Below are 18,010 nucleotides of genomic sequence, written 5' to 3'. Positions count from 1 at the left end.
GACTTGCTGTGTGACCTCAGGCAGGTCACTTCCCATCTCTGAGCCTGGGATACCCGCCACCTTGCAAGGGGTGGTGGGGCCCCATGAGACTTGTGCGTATGAAAATGCCCAGCACAGGAAGTGCTGAAAAATGCTGAGCCCTCGGGTGGGGTGGTCGCCAGGCACCAGGGGGTGGGTGCGCTGGGCTGCCCAGGGAGGTGCCACGGCCCAGCCACCCTGGCCTGTCCCCAGCCACACGTGTCCCCATGGAAGCTGGGACCATGTAGGACACAGAAGAGCTGGGAAGGGACTTAGTGACACAGCGGGGACGCCACCCCGACCCCTCCCTCCGCACGGTTCCGGGAAGGAGCCGCGGCCCGGGGGGTTCTGTCTCGGCCCGACCACCTGGCTGACGCGGACAAGGCAAACGACCACGTCCACCTGGGAGCCGGGGGCGTGGGTGGCAGGGACAGCACAGGGCGGCGCCGGGGCAGGGTCCTGGCCTGCGGGGGGGGGGGGGGGCATGCTCCACTCCCAAGGGGAGGAGAAAGCGCAACACAAGCCCGAACAATCCACAGCAGACGTTTCCTTTTTTTCTTCCTCTTCGTTTTTAAAACAATACAGTGCAGACGGCACTGCTCACAGTAGAATATAATGGTCAATTTTAGTATAAAAAACATTCTCAGAGATTTGTAAATGCACTTAGTGCTCGAACAGGCCTTGGAGAGATACAGTACCGCGTCCGGGGCGCAGAGGGCCCTGCTGCCTCCCTCACCCCATGGAGTGGGGGGGCCCTGGGGGCCCTGGCAGGAAGGGAGCTGCCCTGGGTCTCCCCGATAAAACCAGCAGCTCCCTCCCTGGCTCCAGGAGAGAACCCGAGGAGGGCAGGGCAGACCCTTGTGCGAATGGGGAGGGCACCCCTGCCTCGAGCTTCGGGAGGTCGCCTCATAAACACACGTCCGGTGTGAGAGGCGTCTCCTCAGACGAGGTGCCCGGTGCGGCGCGCGGCCCAAGCTGTGCCCAGCAGCCCCGGGGGACGTGCTGGAGAGAAGGGAAGGGGGGCGGGAGCCCGGGTGTGGGGAAGGGGGAGGGGGGGCGGTTTCTCTGTGTTGGGAAGGAATGGGGGAGGGGAGGAGAGCCTAGAGGAGGGGCAGGGGGGCCGGTGGTCCCTGGAGCCTCCATGAGTGGCATTCACCTGGGTTGGCTGGTGGGGGGCCCTGCGGGACCGCCGACTCCCTCTGCCGCTCTCCCAGGTGCCTGGGGCTTGTGGGGGGAGCTGTCTGACCCCTGGGGGCTACTGAGCCCCCCTGAACTAAGCCCCCATTTCTTCCTGCCTCCCGCCCTGGCCTGAGCTCCTCCCAGAGGAACACTGGCGGTGAAGGTGGTGGCTCTCCCCTCCCTCTGCCAGCGTGGACCCAGGGAGGCCCTCCCCGTGTTGGGGGGCCGCTGATGTGGGGGGAGGGGCCTTGGTGAGCCAGGTCACCGGCCAGACCTCCACGGACCCGGCAGCGGCCCGCCCGGCTTCCCGGGGGCACCAGTGGCCCCTGCGCGCCGACCGCCGTCCTCCGCCCGCCTCCCCGTCGGCGCCCTGTCCATCGTCCGTGCGGCCCGGGCGGCCTTATCTGTAGACGGGCAGGCGGATGTGGGCGTGCTGGTGGTCGAGCAGCCGGGGCACCGCCACGGTCTCGTAGCCCTTGCCCAGCATCTGCTCCTTGATGCAGGGCGGCCGCAGGTCGTTGATGAGATACTCCAGCGACTGCAGGCTGCTGCTCAGGGCCGCCGTGCCGCACGCGCTCCTGCCGGGCAGGCCCGAGAGGGCCTCCGCGGGCGGCCCCGCCAGCTCCCGGGCGCCCCCGGGCCCCAGCTCCGCCGCCGCCGCCGCCGGGTGGTAGCAGTCGCTGGTGGGCGTCACCAGCACGCTGTTCCAGGGGGCCGCAAAGTACTGGCCCACGGTGAGGCCCGCCGGCAGCCCCACGCCGCAGGTGAGGGGGGACCCACCGGCCCGCTCGTACGCCCGCCCCCCACAGGCCTCCGGGGACTTGCTGGCCGCCGTGCCGCCGCCGCTGTAGGCCCGCAGAGGCTGGGGCGGCGGCGGGGGTGGCTTCTGCGGCCACAGCAGGTAGTCCAGGCTGCCGTCCACGTACCCGGCCGGCTTGGCGGCTCCGGCCAACGTCAAGGCCGTGCTTCCCGGGCCCAGCTCGGCGCCTCTGCGGCAGTCGGGCAGGCCGGCGGCCGAGTAGGCCAGGCTGGGGAAGCTGGGCACCGGGCCGTGCTTGGCCGGGCTGGGCTGGGGCACGGCCACGCCCTGGCAGGCGGCGGGGGCCGCGCCCGGGGCCTGGCACTGCTGGTTGAGCTGGTAGAGGATGCTGTGGATGGAGGGCAGGTTGGAAGGCGGCAGGGCCAGGCCGCGGCCAGGCAGGGGGATGACGGAGGCGGCCGTGGCGGCGGCCGTGGGCAGGCCGGGTGGCGGGGCGGGCGCCTCCGGAGGCTTGGGGTAGGCCAAGGGCCCCAAAGTGCTGGGCGCCGGGTAGGGCGCGATGCCCACCTGCACGACGGCTGGCGACAGCTTGGTCCGCTTGCCCTCGGCGCTCTTGAGCACGCCTTTGACCGGCCCTGCGGGCGCGGCCGCGCTGGAGGAGACGGCGGCCTTGACGACGGCCAGCAGGCCCTGGTAGCCGGCGTGCTGCGGGTAGGGGCTGTAGCGCTGGCCGCACGTGTCGTAGCCGTTGACCGTGCGGCCCAGATGCTTGTGCTGCGGCACCCGGATGGTGGTGGGGAAGATCTTGATGGACAGCGGGCTGTTGGCCACCTTCTCAGCGTAGGCGTCGAGCTCGGCCGGGCTCGGGTAGCGGGAGGAATGCATGGAGCTGGCCACCGTCTCGCCTGGGGGGACAGGGAGGAGAGGGAAGCACAGGTGAGCACTGAGCAGGTGACACGGAGGCCTGGAGCCGCCCCCACGGCCGGCGGCCCTTCCCTCGGGCCTCTCTCCCTTCACGCCCCGGCTCCGCCTTCCTCTGCGTTATTAAGCTCCAAGGACGGTAAGGAAAGGAGTCAGACACGCTCCTGTGACAATGCCTGGGGCCAGGGGCAGGGCGTGGCCAGTGTCCGGAGTGCCCGGCCCGCCCAGTCGCCAGCCCGCCGGGTCAGCGGCCCTCCTGTCCGCTCCCTGCGAGGACCAGCGCCTGGTGCGTCCCGGTGAGGAGGCGCGGGCGGCACTCGCACTGCGTCGGCAGGTTGGGGCTGATTCAGTGGCCCTCTGGCCCGGCGTGGTATTCAGCGAGTTCCGTGGGGATCATGCCCACGAGCAGAACCGCTGGGACACGGGAGGCAGATGCTCAGCTTTAGGAGAAAAGGCCCCGACAGTTTGCCCAGGAGCCTGTGCCAGGCACATGCCGCCGGCAGCGCCCAGGAGTGCCCGGCTCCACGCCGAGGCGCCCGGTGCCGTCTGTCTTTGCTACGGTGCCTGTGGGTGCGCACGCCTGCCCCTCCCTCTCCTCACCCGGCACATGGGGGTTCGGGGCGTTGGTCTGTGAACAGGCCTGGTGGGAGGGGGGCGGGTGAGGGGCACTGCGCCCTGGCTGCCCAGCCCCATCCCGAGTCGGCCCGTCGTCTGCGAAGCCGCCGCCTTTTTTGTGAACTGCGCTGTGTGTGCAGTGGGCACAACTGGCCCCGCCACGGGGAGGCAGGTCGCGGTGGGCTGACCCCTTCTCCCATCCAGAGCCTCTCCCGGTCCCAGGACATTCCTCAGTGCTGCCCAGGGCCCTGTCTGAGGCAGGGGGCCTGCACCAGGTGGACGGAAAGACCCTGCCCGGGCTTTGGAGCTGGCTGGCCTGGCTGTAGGGCTGTGTGGCCCTGTGTAAGTCGCTTGCAAAGCTGAGCCTCAGTTTCCCCACCTGTGGAATGGGGGTAAAGATCGTGCCAGGTCTGCAGGGTGACCTCGATTGTAGCAAGGGGCCCAGCAGCTGGTGAGGCGCACAGTAGGCGCTGGGAGATCGGGACCTGTCTGGGCCCTTGGGTGAGGAAGACCCTACAAGGTTTCAGAGGCAAACTGCCTTCCCTGTGCTGTGGGCGCCCCCAGGACCACCAGTGCCTCCAGGGGGACTCAGGAGGGGCCTTCACCTCCCGGCACCTCAGTTTCCACATCTGTAAAATGGGGGTGCTGCGAACACTGCCCCCAGAGTGGCTGTGAGCTTTAACAAGTCGCCGGCAGTGGAGTGATAGCAGAAGCGCGCGCTCTCCTGTCCGCGGTCGTTCCTGCCCGTGCCTGGGCGGGGCCTTCCGGGGAGGAAGGGGCGGGGCTGTGCGCAGGCAGATGTCCCGTCTCCCAGAGCCTCCCCCACGGCCCCCTCCAGGGCCCACAGCCAACGTGGGCAAATGCATGCTGTGGGGGGAAGGGCAGGCAGTGGGGGACGCTGGGGAGCCTACCCAGCCGGGCTCCAGAGGTGGCTTTTTAAGAAAATACATTTTATTGATTTTTCACAGAGAGGAAGGGAGAGGGATAGAGAGTTAGAAACATCGATGAGAGAGAAACAGAGATCAGCTGCCTCCTGCACACTCCCCACTGGGGATGTGCCCACAACCAAGGCACATGCCCTTGACCGGAATTGAACCCGGGACCCTTCAGTCTGCAGACCAACGCTCTATCCACTGAGCCAAACCGGTTAGGGCCAGAGATGCTTTTTGGAAGAAAGGGCGCCCCAGTGAAGGCCGTGGTGAAGGGGGTGACGAGGTGGAAGATGTGGGTGGGAACTGTAAGTAATCCGGAGGGCAGCAGCCCAGAGCAGCGTGCAGGGAGGCCCAGGGGCCTGGGCGGGCCGTGCTCGGGCGGAACCGCACGGAGAGGGCGCTCCTCACCGAGGGCAGCGGCTCTCACAGCGTTCCTACCCCCAGGGCACGCTGGTGAGGTCTAGAGCTGCATTCCATGTCACAACCTGAGGGGGTGCTACTGGTATCTAGTGGGCAGAGGGGCTGCTGCACATCCAGGATGCACAGCACAGCCCCCCACAGAGAACGGTCAGGGCCCCGAGGGTCGCAGTGCGGGGAGAGGCCTGCCCCAGGGCCTGGCAGCCAGGGAAGGGTAAGCAGGGAGCGCAGGGCAGCCAGCACGTTAGGAAGGCCATCCACTCTGCCCCTCTCTCGGGGCAAGGACGGGGCCTGCTGGGCCGGGCAGCGGGGAGGGGAGGGCCGGGCAGCAGGGAGGGGAGGGCCGGGCAGCAGGGAGGGGGGCAGGGGAGGGCCGGGCAGCAGGGAGGGGAGGGCCAAGCAGCAGGGAGGGGAGGGGAGGGGAGGGGAGGGCCGAGCAGCAGGGGGGGGGGGGGGGGGGGGCTGGGCAGTAGGAAGGGGAGAGGCGGGCAGCAGGGAGGGGAGGGCTGGGCAGTAGGGAGGGGAGAGGAGGGCAGCAGGGAGGGGGGGCGAGGGGAGGGCTGGGCAGTAGGAAGGGGAGAGGCGGGCAGCAGGGAGGGGGGCAGGGGAGGGGAGGGGAGGGGAGGGCCGGGCAGCAGGGAGGGGAGAGGCGGGCAGCGCCAGAGGAGGCTGGAGCCGTGTGCTCGTCCCTCTGGCCTGACCTGGGCCGGACAGGTGGAACGGCCAGGGGCCCCGTCCTGACCCTGCCTGGGGCCCCCACCTAAGTGGCCTAGAATAAACTCGGTGTGGAGAATGGAAATGTCATTTTGGCCAACGGGGGAATCTTTCTCTGGGATTGGATTTAAACTACATTATACAAGCAATTTCATGGGCACTTAGCACGCTCTGAGAGGCCCGCAGAAAAGGGACCAGATCTTCATTTTCCAGCCATAAATCAGCAGTTGCTATAATGAGCACAAAAATGTCACTTTTATGCAATTTTACAGATGAACAAAACTGGTGAAATTAACTGTGGTAACCTACTATAGTCAGCAAAAGCAGCTGCCGGGGAAAAAATTATATCTGTATGTATTTTTGTGCCTCTTAAACTCTCTTCCCAAGCAAGTTTCTGCCATTGTGGTGTGAAAACTCATTTGTCCTCACCATTATACTTTCATTTGGAGTTTATCTTGAGTATCCAATGAGCCACCAACTGTGAAAATGATTAAATCTACAAAATCTATCTAATGGATGGAATAAATTAGGTGTTTAAAACCGTAAGCAGAAGGGGCGGGGACGCAATGCCCGTTACAGTTCCCACTCATTGAAAGAGGGGCCCCATCTGGCCCCTGCAGGTCAGCAGGCTCCTCGGTGGGCGGGTCCCTCTGGCTTTCCCTGGAGCCGATGGTGGGGGCAGAGCGGAGGCTGCCCTTGGGGGAGTGCGTGGCACATGCTGGGCCCGAGCCCACAGCTCCTCTCGGCCCCTCTTGTCTGGAGCACCTGGCAGCTCTGAGGTGGGAGTGTCCCCATTCCACAGGTGAGGAAGCAGACAAGTGGTGGCGTTGGGAAGGCGGTCTCCAAGATCTTCATGTCCTTTGTGGTCCCTTCCCACTCCAAGTGCGGCCGAGCTGTACACCCTGCAGGGGAAGGCGTGTGGGGTCCGGGTGGCGCATAAAAGGCACTCGGCCTCCTCCTGGCTCATTCTCTCTTGGATCACTCACTCTGGGGGAGGCCGCTGGAGCAGCCCGTGGGGAGGCCCCGAGGCCTCCTGCACCAGCCTGGGAGCCTTCTTGGAAGTGGCCTTCCGGCCCCGGTCAGGCTTTCGGATGACCGCGGCTCCGGCCGACCTCTGAGGCAGCCTTGCGGAGACGAGGAGAACTGCCAGCTAAGCCACTCTGGATTCCTGGTGCACAGAAGCATGGGAGCTACTACACAGCGCTGATGCTGTAAGCACGAAGTTTTGGAGCAACTTGCTGCACAGCAACAGATAACGAACACAGGCCCTCGTTTTACGGAGGAGGGAATGGGAGCTTGGAGACTCCCAGGGCCACACAGCGGCACAGGGCGGAGCTGGGATTTGGACCTGGTCTGCTTCCCGAGTCCTGCCCTCCCGTGTCCCCACCGCTCCCTCCGCACCCAAGGCCAGCCCCCGGGAGCAGCTGACTCACGACGCCCTCCCTCTCCTTCCACAGAGTGAGGAGGAAGGACGTCTGGGCTGTTGTTAATCCTCACCCAAGGGCATTTCCCATTGATGTCAGAGGGGAAGGGAGCGGGAGAGACAGAGAGAAACATCGATGTGAGAGACACATCCATTGGCTGCCTCCCGCAGGTGCCCTGACCAGGAGGAGCCTGTGACCGAGGTACATGCCCTTGACCGGAATTGAACTCACGACCCTTCAGTCTGCAGACCGATGTCCTATCCACTGAGCCAGAGAGGAGGACGATCTTAATCAGCCTTGAGGCTCAGACAGGCGACCCCTGAGGCCATGCGGGCAGGCAGCTGTCTGCCTGGCTTCTGCTCTGCTCCTAGAGATGCCAGCTGGCAGCCTGAGCCCGTCCTGCCTGGACACGTGCGTGGCTGGGCCTGCGCAGTCCTCTTCGGTGCCCTGGGAGTGGGCCCACGGGTCACCGGAGTCGCCTGCCTCACACCTGGCCTGGCTGCGGCGGCCCCGCGGCACACCGTGTCCCTGAGGCCCGGCGGCTCACACAGCCTTTCCCACCAGAGCATCGCGGCCAGGGCTGGGGCACCCGGAGGTGGGGCCAGGGCTGGGGCACCCGGAGGTGGGCCAGGGCTGGGGGCCCGGAGGTGGGCCAGGGCTGGGGGCCCGGAGGTGGGCCAGGGCTGGGGGCCCGGAGGTGGGGCCAGGGCTGGGGCACCCGGAGGTGGGCCAGGGCTGGGGGCCCGGAGGTGGGGCCAGGGCTGGGGGCCCGGAGGTGGGGCCAGGGCTGGGGGCCCGGAGGTGGGCCAGGGCTGGGGGCCCGGAGGTGGGGCCAGGGCTGGGGGCCCGGAGGTGGGCCAGGGCTGGGGCCCTGGAGGTGGGCCAGGGCTGGGGGCCCGGAGGTGGGCCAGGGCTGGGGGCCCGGAGGTGGGGCCAGGGCTGGGGGCCGGAGGTGGGCCCAGGGCTGGGGGCCCGGAGGTGGGCCAGGGCTGGGGCCCCGGAGGTGGGCCAGGGCTGGGGGCCCGGAGGTGGGCCAGGGCTGGGGGCCCGGAGGTGGGCCAGGGCTGGGGGCCCGGAGGTGGGCCCAGCCACCTGTGTTAGTCCCTGTGCGGCCTTGTTTTGGCAAACGCAACGACACAGGAAAAGGCCTCCCGTGAAGGTGCCGCAGAGCCAGCTGTCCGCGGCGGCTCCCAAGCAGTGGAGAGAAGGGGCAGCGGTCGTGGGGTGACTGCGGGGCAGGGGAGGGGCCCCATGGCGAGGGGACCCCCGAGTCCCACGGCCTGGGCTTCGTCACCACCGGCACCGAATCTGACTGCGTGGGCTGTCCATCCCCGGCCTGGGCTCCCTGCCGTGTCCCCGACACGTCGTAGGTGCTCAGGGATGCCGTGCTGAACGGACAGCGAGGCTGTGGCCAGTGTTACCCTCCAGCCTGGGAGCCCCGCTCACTGCGTCGCGACACCCAGGAGAGTTAGTCCTGGGAGGGCCCCGCCGGAGGCGGCCATGGAGAGCTGCCTTCCAAAGCCTCCCTCCACCCACACCCGCCAGGGTTTCCTGGGCCCCTCCTGGCAGCGCTGTCCTGGGCAGGCAATCCTCTGTACCCGCACCTCACGCCCCCGGGGCCTCTCTCTGCAACCTTCCAAGGCTGGTCTGAGTGAACTCAGAGCTGCTCAGGGTGCATTCACGCCCCAGCCACCTGGCTCGGCCCTCCCTCTGCACCCTCCCTGTGCCTCCTCCCCTGTGCCTCCTCCCCTGCCCACAGCCTCCCGCCCTGGGCCTCCTCTCCTGCCCACAGCCTCCCTCCCTGTGCCTCCTCCCCTGCCCACAGCCTCCCGCCCTGGGCCTCCTCTCCTGCCCACAGCCTCCCTCCCTGGGCCTCCTCTACTGCCCACAGCCTCCCTCCCTGTGCCTCCTCTCCTGCCCACAGCCTCCCTCTGCTTGCCCTTCTGCAGTCTCTGTGGCATCCTTGGGAGATGGGCCCTGGGTTTCAGGAGGAAGTTGGACATTCAAGGAACAGGGTATCAAGCAGGGGTTGCGAATGCAAATCCCCACGATTTTGCTGCCCCCTGGAGGACAGATTGGGCAGGGAACGAGCCAGAAGGCGCTTGCAGGAAAGGGACTGAGGTGGGACGCTGACTCGTGAGATGATGTGCAGATGGGAGAGGATGGGTGCGTGAAGGTCGGTGCAGGATCCCGTGGATGCCCTGTTCCAAGGCCTCCAGGAGGCCACAGGGCAGCCGCCAGAGAGAGCCTGGGCTCCGTGTGCAGAAACCCAGGCGCCCACCCTGTGCACTGGGCACCCCGCCCCGCCCCGCCCGCCACGGCCCCCATCTAAGCCTCGTAGGGAAATTTAACAGGCTGGCAGGGTGCGGCCAGTCATCACTCCGAAGTTAATGTCCTGGGTGTTAAGTAGGCGGCGTCATTAACGAGGAAGTGAAGCCAATGAAAAGCAGCCCTTTGAGTGAGATTGGATGTTGCCGCAGGGAGACAGGAGCAGGCCTGGCTCCCTGCCTCCGGGAGGCTGAGGGGGGCGGGGGGGTGGAGGGGCGCTCTGCTGTGGACCCCAGAGGGGAGCAGCTGGGACGCGGCTGCAGCGGCTACACCCAGCATTACCCCGTGCTGTGGGGGACCCTGCCTCCATCTGTAAGGGGAGGGGTGGAGGCTCTGCACTGTGAGGCCGTGGTCCCTGCTCATCGGGCAGGCGGAGGTGGTGGGTGGGGCAGGGCCCCGACGCCAGCCCAGAACTCCTGGTCCCCACACAGGGTTCTCTGTGGGGACCCAGGCACCAGCCGTGGATGTACCGCATCCCTCAGTTACTGTGCTGCCCAACGCGGGTCCTTCCTGCCCCGCTGGGCACCCCCCTGGAGAGGCTGTTCCCTCAGCGACCACACACTGGGTGTGAACAGTGGCCCTGCCACAGGAATGGAGGGAGAAGTGCAGTGTGCCGGCACAGAGCAGGTGTTCAGCAGATGCCATTTGTCCTGCTGCCGCAGCTTTCCCTTCTGCCTTTTTCTTTTAATGTATTTTTATTGATTTCAGAGAGGAAGGGAGAGGGAGAAAGAGATAGAAACATCAATGATGAGAAGGAATCATTGATTGGCTGCCTCCTGCACGCCCCCTACTGGGGACCGAGCCCACAACCCGGGCATGTGCCCTTGACGGAATCTAACCCAGGATCCTTGAGTCCACAGGCTGACGCTCTAGACCAGTGATGGCGAACCTATGACACGCGTGTCAGCACTGACACGCCTAGCCATTTCTGATGACACGTGGCCGCATGCCGAGGATGAAACATTTGCTGCTCCTGAGGATGAAACATTTGCGACTAGAGTCTTGGAGTTAGTTTTTTCCTCAAAGTGACACACTACCCGAGTTATGCTCAGTTTTTTGGCGAAGTCTGACACACCAAGCTCAAAAGGTTGCCCATCACTGGCTAGACACTGAGCCAAACCAGCTAGGGCCTCCTCCTTTAAGGCTCAGGAAGTCACAGTGGGTGTGAGCTGTGTTGAGGGGGGAGAGGTACCCAGGGGTACCCCTGGGCACAGGGCCTGGCCCGCCCACAGGGAGGAGCTGCCTCGGCTGCATTCCCCTGGCAGCTGACGCTCTGCCCTTGGAGGTGGCAGCCTCCTGCACGCTCAGTTAACGGGACACTAATTAGCTGTGGCGCCCGGAGAATCCCTAATGAGGCCGCCCAGGAGGGCGGGGCCAGGTGCTCCTCTGCTGTGCCCGTGACAGCCACGGCCCGGCACCGCCTCGTCGGGCCCAGACACCAGCCTCCTGGGGAGGACAAGGGGCAGGGTGGCTGCCAACCACTGGGTCTGCCCCAGCCCACTGGCCCGGGGCAGCCCGAGGGTCTTTGATATCAGAGTCAGGTGTGGACCCAGGTACCCCAGTTACCAGCTGGGGCCTCAGGGAAGTGAGCCAGCTTCCTGGCCTCCGTTCCCCTAAGGGGCAGAGTGGTGAGAAATGCAAGGACGCCTGTCGGAAGGCTGGGTACATAATGGTGCAGGGGAAGGGCTGGCTGGCTGGGCCGACGAGGCAGTGCCGGGCCGCGGCTGTCCCTGGCACAGCAGAGCCTCTTACTCTGTGTGTGCACACGTGTGAGGAAGCTCTCACACGCGCTCAGGCACGCAGGGCTTCCTGCACATAAACACCAGCAGCTGCTCCCGGCACACACGGGTACCCACACCCCCAGGCTGGAGCTCTGGGGTGGCCACTGTGTCCCTGGAGGCCCATTTCCCTGCCCCTCACCCGTGCCTCAGTTTCTCTCACCTGCTCCCTGCCTGGGAGCTGACTGCGAGCCCACTCCTCATTCTCTCGCTGTGCCCAGGCCCCGGGGTCTGTCCCTGCTCACGGCTGCAGAGCTGCCCGCCCGTCTTCCTGGCGGCTCTTTGCCTTTGGCCCTGCTCCTCATCTCTCCCTCCTTTATACCCCTCCTGTCTTCACCCACGCCATGCTGGTCGGCTCACCTACCCGCCCTCCCACTGAGTGTCTCCCGCTCTCCTCCGCCCCACCCACCGGCTCCCTGCCCCCCCACCTGCCTCTCTCCGCAGCCACAGCCACGCTCGGTTGTGGGTACGGGTCCGTTATAAAGAACAGCCGACACCCGCTCACACGCTGGCTCATCTTCACGTTTTCACGTACGTTTTGCTGAGCCCAGCGTTCAATGCGGTCCAACCTGTCTCTTCCTACGTGTGTGTCCCCCTGTCTGCCAGGCCGTCCGCCCGAGGGGGAGATCCGCCGTCGCTTCGCTGCAGCACGCGAGGGCTCAGCTCGCCCCGCACGAGCCCCGCATCGGCAGCTCTGCTTTCTGAGGTTTGAGTTGCCTGCAGTCAACTGTGGTCCAAAAGTATTGTTAAGTGTCCAAAAGGACATTTCTTCAAAAAGTTATACGAAGGTGCTGAGTATTATCCTTCGCCACTGGAAACGAAAACCAGGGAGATGCCCCCGCTCGCCCCCGGGCGCTGGAGTGAGAGAGAGGTGCGTTTTGGTGAAGACGTGGAGACCGGAACCCTCGGAATCGCTGGTGGAATGTCACGTGGGGCAGCTGCCTGGGAAACCAGTTTGGCACAGACCTCCCATGTGACCCGGCAATCCCACTCCTAGGAGCACGCGCAAGAGAAATGAAAGCATGCGTCTCCACAGACGTGTACCTGGATGTCCGCAGCAGCATTCGTCATAATGGCCCCCAACGTGGGAACAGCCTAATGCCCACCAGCTGATAAACGGATGATAAAACATCGCACGTCCAGACAATGGGGGACTAGCTGGCAGTCACCAGAAGTGACGTGCCGACACGTGCATGAACATACATGTGCACATTCAACACGGATGAGCCTTGAAAACATGACGCGAAGGGAAAAAGCCCGACGACAGGCCACCTTTACGGGGGATGGAACGGCACGTGTTACCGTACACGGGACGCCGCTTCCAAGAAACTGTGCTAGCATCTCTGTGTAAGATTTATGTTTCAAGGCTTTGTTACAGGTGTAGAGCGTGCAACTCTGGCCTGCTGCCTGCTTTTGTAAATAAAGTTTTATTGGCACACAGCCACGCCCCTTCCTGTCCCTGGGGCTGGGCCAGCTCGGACGCTGTGGTTACAGTGAGACCCAAGCTCTTTACAGGAAACGTTGGCCAACTTCTGTCGAGGAAGACAGTTTAGCTGTACGTTGGTCTTATCTTTGCGATCTTGCTGAATTCTTATTCTCTTGGGGTTTCTATGCAGCTAGTTTCACTTCTTGCTGATCCTTGTGACTTGGTATTTATGTTCCCTGTCTTACTGAGCTGGCCAGGACTCTGCAGTGTGGATGGAGGCAGTGACGGGTCTCTGTCATCCTCGGATGTCATCACCCCTCGGGCGTCCTGTGGCGGATGGTGGTTGGACGCTGTAGCAGATGAGGGAGTTGCCTGCCTGCCTAGTTTGCATTTGTTAATGGGGAGGGGGCTGACGCCATCGGCCCTGCCCTGCGTTTCCGACCTCTGTCCTCTCCCCTGTCCTCTCCCAGCGTCCCCACGGCAGGGGCCCAGGCCTGCCCTCCACCCCCAGGCTGCATAATTGCATCTGCTGCCTGACCAGAGGTTTGTTTTTAATGCTATTGGGATTTTAAATTGCTTTGTTTCTTCCGTATTTTATTAGTGCGAGTGGAAGCGGCTGCACCTGCAGGAATGCTCACGGGGCAGCGGCTGCAGCCTGTCAGGGTCAAGGACAGGGTCAGGGTCGCCGTGGAGGGCGGGCGAGGCCTGGCAGTGGGGAGAAGGGCGCTCCCTGAGCTGGGGTTAGCAAGCCCTTCGAAGCTGCTCGGGGAGAGGGGTCGGGAAGCTCTTGTCCCCTTGTGGGTATGGGTGTGGGGAGGGGTCTCCCACCATCTGGGGGTGGGGGCAAAGTGTTTGAGTTGCCACCAGGCCCCGAGATGGCCAGTTACTCACTTGCCTGAGACCATGCCCACGACCCAGGCAGGGCACAGCCAGAATCTGACCCCCGGACCATTGTGATCTCAAAGCCTGTGCCCTGCGGGCTCTTCGGGGGGGAGGGCAGAGCGGGCACCTACCCTCACCCACAGAGGCGCAGCCTGCGGTGCAGAGGCGGCATGGCTCACACGAGGTGTGGCAGAGTGTCCTGGGGGCGTGGCCTCAGCTCCCCCCTGCTTGGATGGCAGGTCCCCGAGTACCACCCTGCCCCCACGTGCCTCTCCGAAGCTCTCTGCACAGCCCGTACTTTTAGCAGCACATGACAGGACTCAAAGTTTATGAATCAACACCATGATGAGAAGGTCAAGTATTTATCAGTGGGTCCTGAGCAGGTGTCCGGGGTGAGCAGGTGCCTGTGGAACCCAGGGACGCCGGGAGCTGAGGCCGGGGTGAGGGGAGTGGGGGGAACATCTCCCTCCCCGACACTTCTCCTTTCTTCTTTCCCAGGTCACTTTCTCCCACCACCTGGGACAGGCCATGACCCACACTCCTGGCCACAGAGCCGGCCCGGCCCTGCCGCTCCTCCGCCTGCCTGACCTCAGATCCTGGCGGTGAGCTGCGGCCATTGCTGGTTTGCTAGTCATGTTCAGGGCTCTGTGGTGGCCGTTCCTGTGCAGCCCTGAGGAGTTCGGCTGCTCTGACCCCATTTTACAGGAAGAGGAGGGAGGCGGGGCCTCAGGCTGGGCCATGTCTTCCCCTCCCTGGGCTTCTGACATTGTCCTCACAGATGGTCAGAGCTGGACGGCCTCTTAGGTCCATCTGGTCTGACCCTGGACTTTACAGCAGGAGGAACCCAGGCCCAACACGCTGACCCACCTGGCCCCGTCCTGAAACCTGGGGCCTGACTGCCCGGGAGGAAAGGGCAGGGACCTCCCCTGCCAGCTGCGCGGGCCTGCCTGGCGCAGGGCGCCCGGTTCAATGGCTGACCTCCCTCCCCGCCTCCCGCTCCTGTGCGCTTCCATTGCGGCCGAGTCAGCGCCTTGGCCAACAAGTGCAGAGATGCAGGGGAAGCAGGCGCCCTCCTGGCCTCCCTCGTTAGGCCGCGGAGCAGGAAGGCGCCAGGTCAGGTCATCATGCCCGTCCCTGCCTCCAGCAGAGGGCGAGGCAGGAACCCTGGCAGCGGGACAGTAGCATCAAAGGTCAAAGTGCACAGATCCTGTGAGCTAGCAAGTCCGTCCTGGGGTAATTTTTTGCGCAGACACACACAGAGGTGTTCATTACAACACTGTTCCCCACAGCGAGGGACGGGAACAGCCTCCGTGTCCACCGACAGGGGGCGGCAGCTGCTCCGCTCTCTGCTTGCGCAGCCGCAGCCGTTAGGAGGGTGAGGAGCCTTCCCGTCGGGCGGGGAGCAATCCGAAGATAGGCGAGTATTGGTGAGGAAACCGGCCCGGAGCTGAGAGCACAGGGGGAATGTTTATGGAAGAAGTATTACTGCCCCTCACCATGCGTGTTTCTCAGGAGGGCATTTTTTCTTTAAATCCTCACCCAAGGATATGTTTCTATTGGCTTTTAGAGAAAGGGACAGACATCACTGTGAGAGGAACATACACGCCCTGACGAGGAATCGAACCCGCAGCCTCGGTGCAGGGGATGGCGCCTCGGCCAGGGCTGCAGGGCGCCTGGGAAGCTGCGGTCACTGGTGTGCTGGGGAGCAGAGCGATGTTGACTGTTAGTGCTCTGCTCTGAACTGGGTGCACGGACAACCACAACTTCATAAACGGCAATGACTGCGCCCCCTGGAGGCCACAGGAGCGAAGGGGGCGTGCGTGCGTGGAAAACACATTTCCTCGAAGCTGAAGGCCTCCCAGGTTACCTGTCATTGTTCTGTTTGATGAGGCAGACAGCCAGTTCTCTAAACCCCTTTCCTGAAAGCACTCCGCCAGAGGGCACCCCCTTCTCTTCCTGGGGTACCCTGACAGCAACATGGGATGAAAACACCAATTCCGACATTGACAAAACCAGGAGAGAGCTAACCCCCTGAACAAACAGAAAGCAGAGGGGAGGGTGCCCAGTGGAGATAAGTGGGGCTAGGGAGGAAGCCAGGGAAGGTGTGTGGCCAGAGATTTCAGAGCCCGCACTTCCCAAATGTGAGGGACACCCCGTCTTTGCAGCAGTGACACTAGGGGTGCGTCCGCTGGCAGAGCTGCCCCGCTGGGTTCCGAAGAGCAAAGGAGCGCGGAGAGACCACACAGTCTCGGCACAGGTGGGACCTGCTTGCTCTGAGGCAGCTGGGGGGACGCTGGGCTGAGGGAACCCACTCCTCCAGAGACGGCTCGTCAAAGCGGCCCAGCACAGGACCTGGGGGGGGGGGAGGACACACGAGAAAAGCGAGGAAAGGCGGCAGATAAGTGAAGTAGTGGCTGGCAAAGCACTTCCCATCAGAAGAGAGATTACGGCTAAATATTTCATTGTGAAGAGGAAAATGCAGGAACAGCCGTTTCTGTGAAGCAAAACCACAGAGCAGACCTGCAAGAGCAGAGGAAAGTCTCACTGTGAAAGCAAAAGGCGGCAGGTGCGAGGAAGGAAAGGCAGCGCAAGAAATGACGACTTAGAAAGGCTCCGTCGGAGGCGGCTGCGGAGGGAAGATGGGCAGGGAGACAGCCGCCCTGCTGAACTGGGGTCCCCGAAGGAGGAAAGGGAGGCAGGGCAACCTCGGATCTGTCTGTCGAAAGGGCGCGGGCCTGCGCTCCGGGAAATCAGACGGGCATGGTCCATCCCGGGACACATGCCGGGGAAGGAATGGCACGAGGGAGGCAGAGATCACAATGAAACTTAAGAGGGAAGCCAGGCCTCAGCTTCCCCATGGCAGCACTCAGAACAAGGTCTGCAGAAATCCTCAAGGGAACAGAGTGACCGGTGACTTTCACTCACCGGAGTAGGAAGGCGACAGACAGGCCGTCCCGACTGCTGGGGACTCCGGGAGTGCTGTGCGCAAGAGGCCTGAGGCCGCAGACTCGAGGGCCAGCTTCCGGAGGATGGAGACTAAGGCAGAGGAACTGGTGGTGAGCACGGACCCTGCTTACCGCAGGCAGACTGAACAGCTGTGGTGCTGTAGCCAGATGCTAACATCACAAGCCCCAGGAACGAGGAATGGCATCCCTCATGACAGAGGGACAGGAGTGTAAGCACACAGGTGCCTCTTCGTTAACAGCTGGGGTCAGAGGCCATCATTTAAAGCTGACGTCAGGTAATAGAGGGTGAAATGTAGAAGGAAAAAGAAAACACAGTTGACCCTTGAACAACACAGGAGTTAGGGGTGCCGACCCCCCACACACAGTAAAAAATCCACATAAAACTTTTGACTTCCCCAAAACCTAACTATCAATAGCCGGCTGCTGACCAGAAGCCTTACCGATAACATAAACAGCTGATTAATATGTATTTTGTATGTTATATGCATTCCATACTGTATTCCTACAATAAAGCAAGCTAGAGAAAAGAAAATGTTACTAAGGATGAGAAAATACATTTACGGTACTGTACGTATTTATTTTAAAAAATCCACATGTAAGTGGACCAATGTACTTCAAACCTGTGTTGTTCAAGCATCGACTGCACACTAATTTCAACATTTTATTCATCTTAGGGAAAGTAATAGATACTGTTCCAAAGAAATAGAAAGTCAGGGTATCATTTAAAGTTACACCGACAGAACAAAACCACCAACCTTCCTCGTGATTAGTGGGTGCACAGAATAAAGCCGGGAACACAGATCACTTAGGGAAAGACTTTTGAAAGCAATTACAGCAAAGCACAAAATGAACTACGATGAGGTATCTGTCATACCAATACATGTAAATGGGCTAAGCTCTCAAAAAATGTTAAAGGCATTCAGATGGAATCGCAAAGCTTAATCCAACTCTATAGTGTATGAGTCACACCGCAGCAAAGTAATTCAGAAAGGCTGAAATAAAAGGACCGGCCAAGGTTTCAAGAGAAATGTGAATTAAAAGAGCAGAGGTTACTATCTGAACAGATGAAATTGAACCTGCCCCCAAGGTATTAAATACAGTAAAGAAAGATGCAAGTCACTATGAAGATTTAAGGTATTAATATCCATGTGTTAAATAACACTGCATCGCCATTCATCAGGCCGAAGCTGTAGGTGCCACAAGAAGAAATAGACTGGAACACATTAGCAGTGGGCATCTAATTCATTTCTCTCTCCGTGACAGGTAACTAAGGGTATAGAAGACCTAACTAACATAAGTAATGGGGTAGATATAATTGGTACACACCAGACTCTGAATCCTGAAAACAGAGCCACATCTTCTTTTCCCCATAAAGTGTCAAAACTCACAAAAACTGACCATAGAGTATATTGCAAAGAAAACTTTGATCATCCTATCTAATAATCCTATCTAATAAAAGAGTAATATGCAAATTGACCATACCTCTGCCACACCCACAAGTCACGCCCACCAGCCAATCAGGAGTGAATATGCAAATAAACCCAACCAAGATGGCTGAGGCCATGGAGAGCAGGAGGGAGGCTTGGGTTTCCCCAGCGATGGAGGAAGCCAAGCTTTCCACCTGCCCTTGCCGGCCCAGGCCTCTGCTTA

At 62.2% G+C, this 18,010-nt stretch overlaps 1 protein-coding gene across 2 annotated transcripts in view; it reads right to left on the bottom strand.

Moving 5' to 3' along the window:
• Positions 1–1,269: 1,269 nt before the first annotated feature.
• FAM222A (family with sequence similarity 222 member A) overlaps positions 1,270–18,010 on the bottom strand; it is a 48,613-nt gene continuing 31,872 nt past the window's right edge. The window contains exon 3 of one of the 2 annotated variants that reach the window (XM_054712520.1): positions 1,270–2,862. In XM_054712520.1, the coding sequence (XP_054568495.1) occupies positions 1,598–2,862 (1,265 nt within the window). In that variant the 3' untranslated portion in view covers positions 1,270–1,597. Of the gene's footprint in view, positions 2,863–12,367; positions 12,840–18,010 lie in introns of those variants that run through there. The other variant, XR_008555263.1, reaches the window with a different exon arrangement.

The sequence above is a fragment of the Eptesicus fuscus genome, chromosome 23, assembly GCF_027574615.1.
Source record: "Eptesicus fuscus isolate TK198812 chromosome 23, DD_ASM_mEF_20220401, whole genome shotgun sequence".
Lineage (NCBI taxonomy): Eukaryota > Metazoa > Chordata > Mammalia > Chiroptera > Vespertilionidae > Eptesicus > Eptesicus fuscus.
The sequence above is the reverse complement of the archived record's forward strand: the minus strand, read 5'-3'. Positions and strand labels throughout refer to the sequence as shown.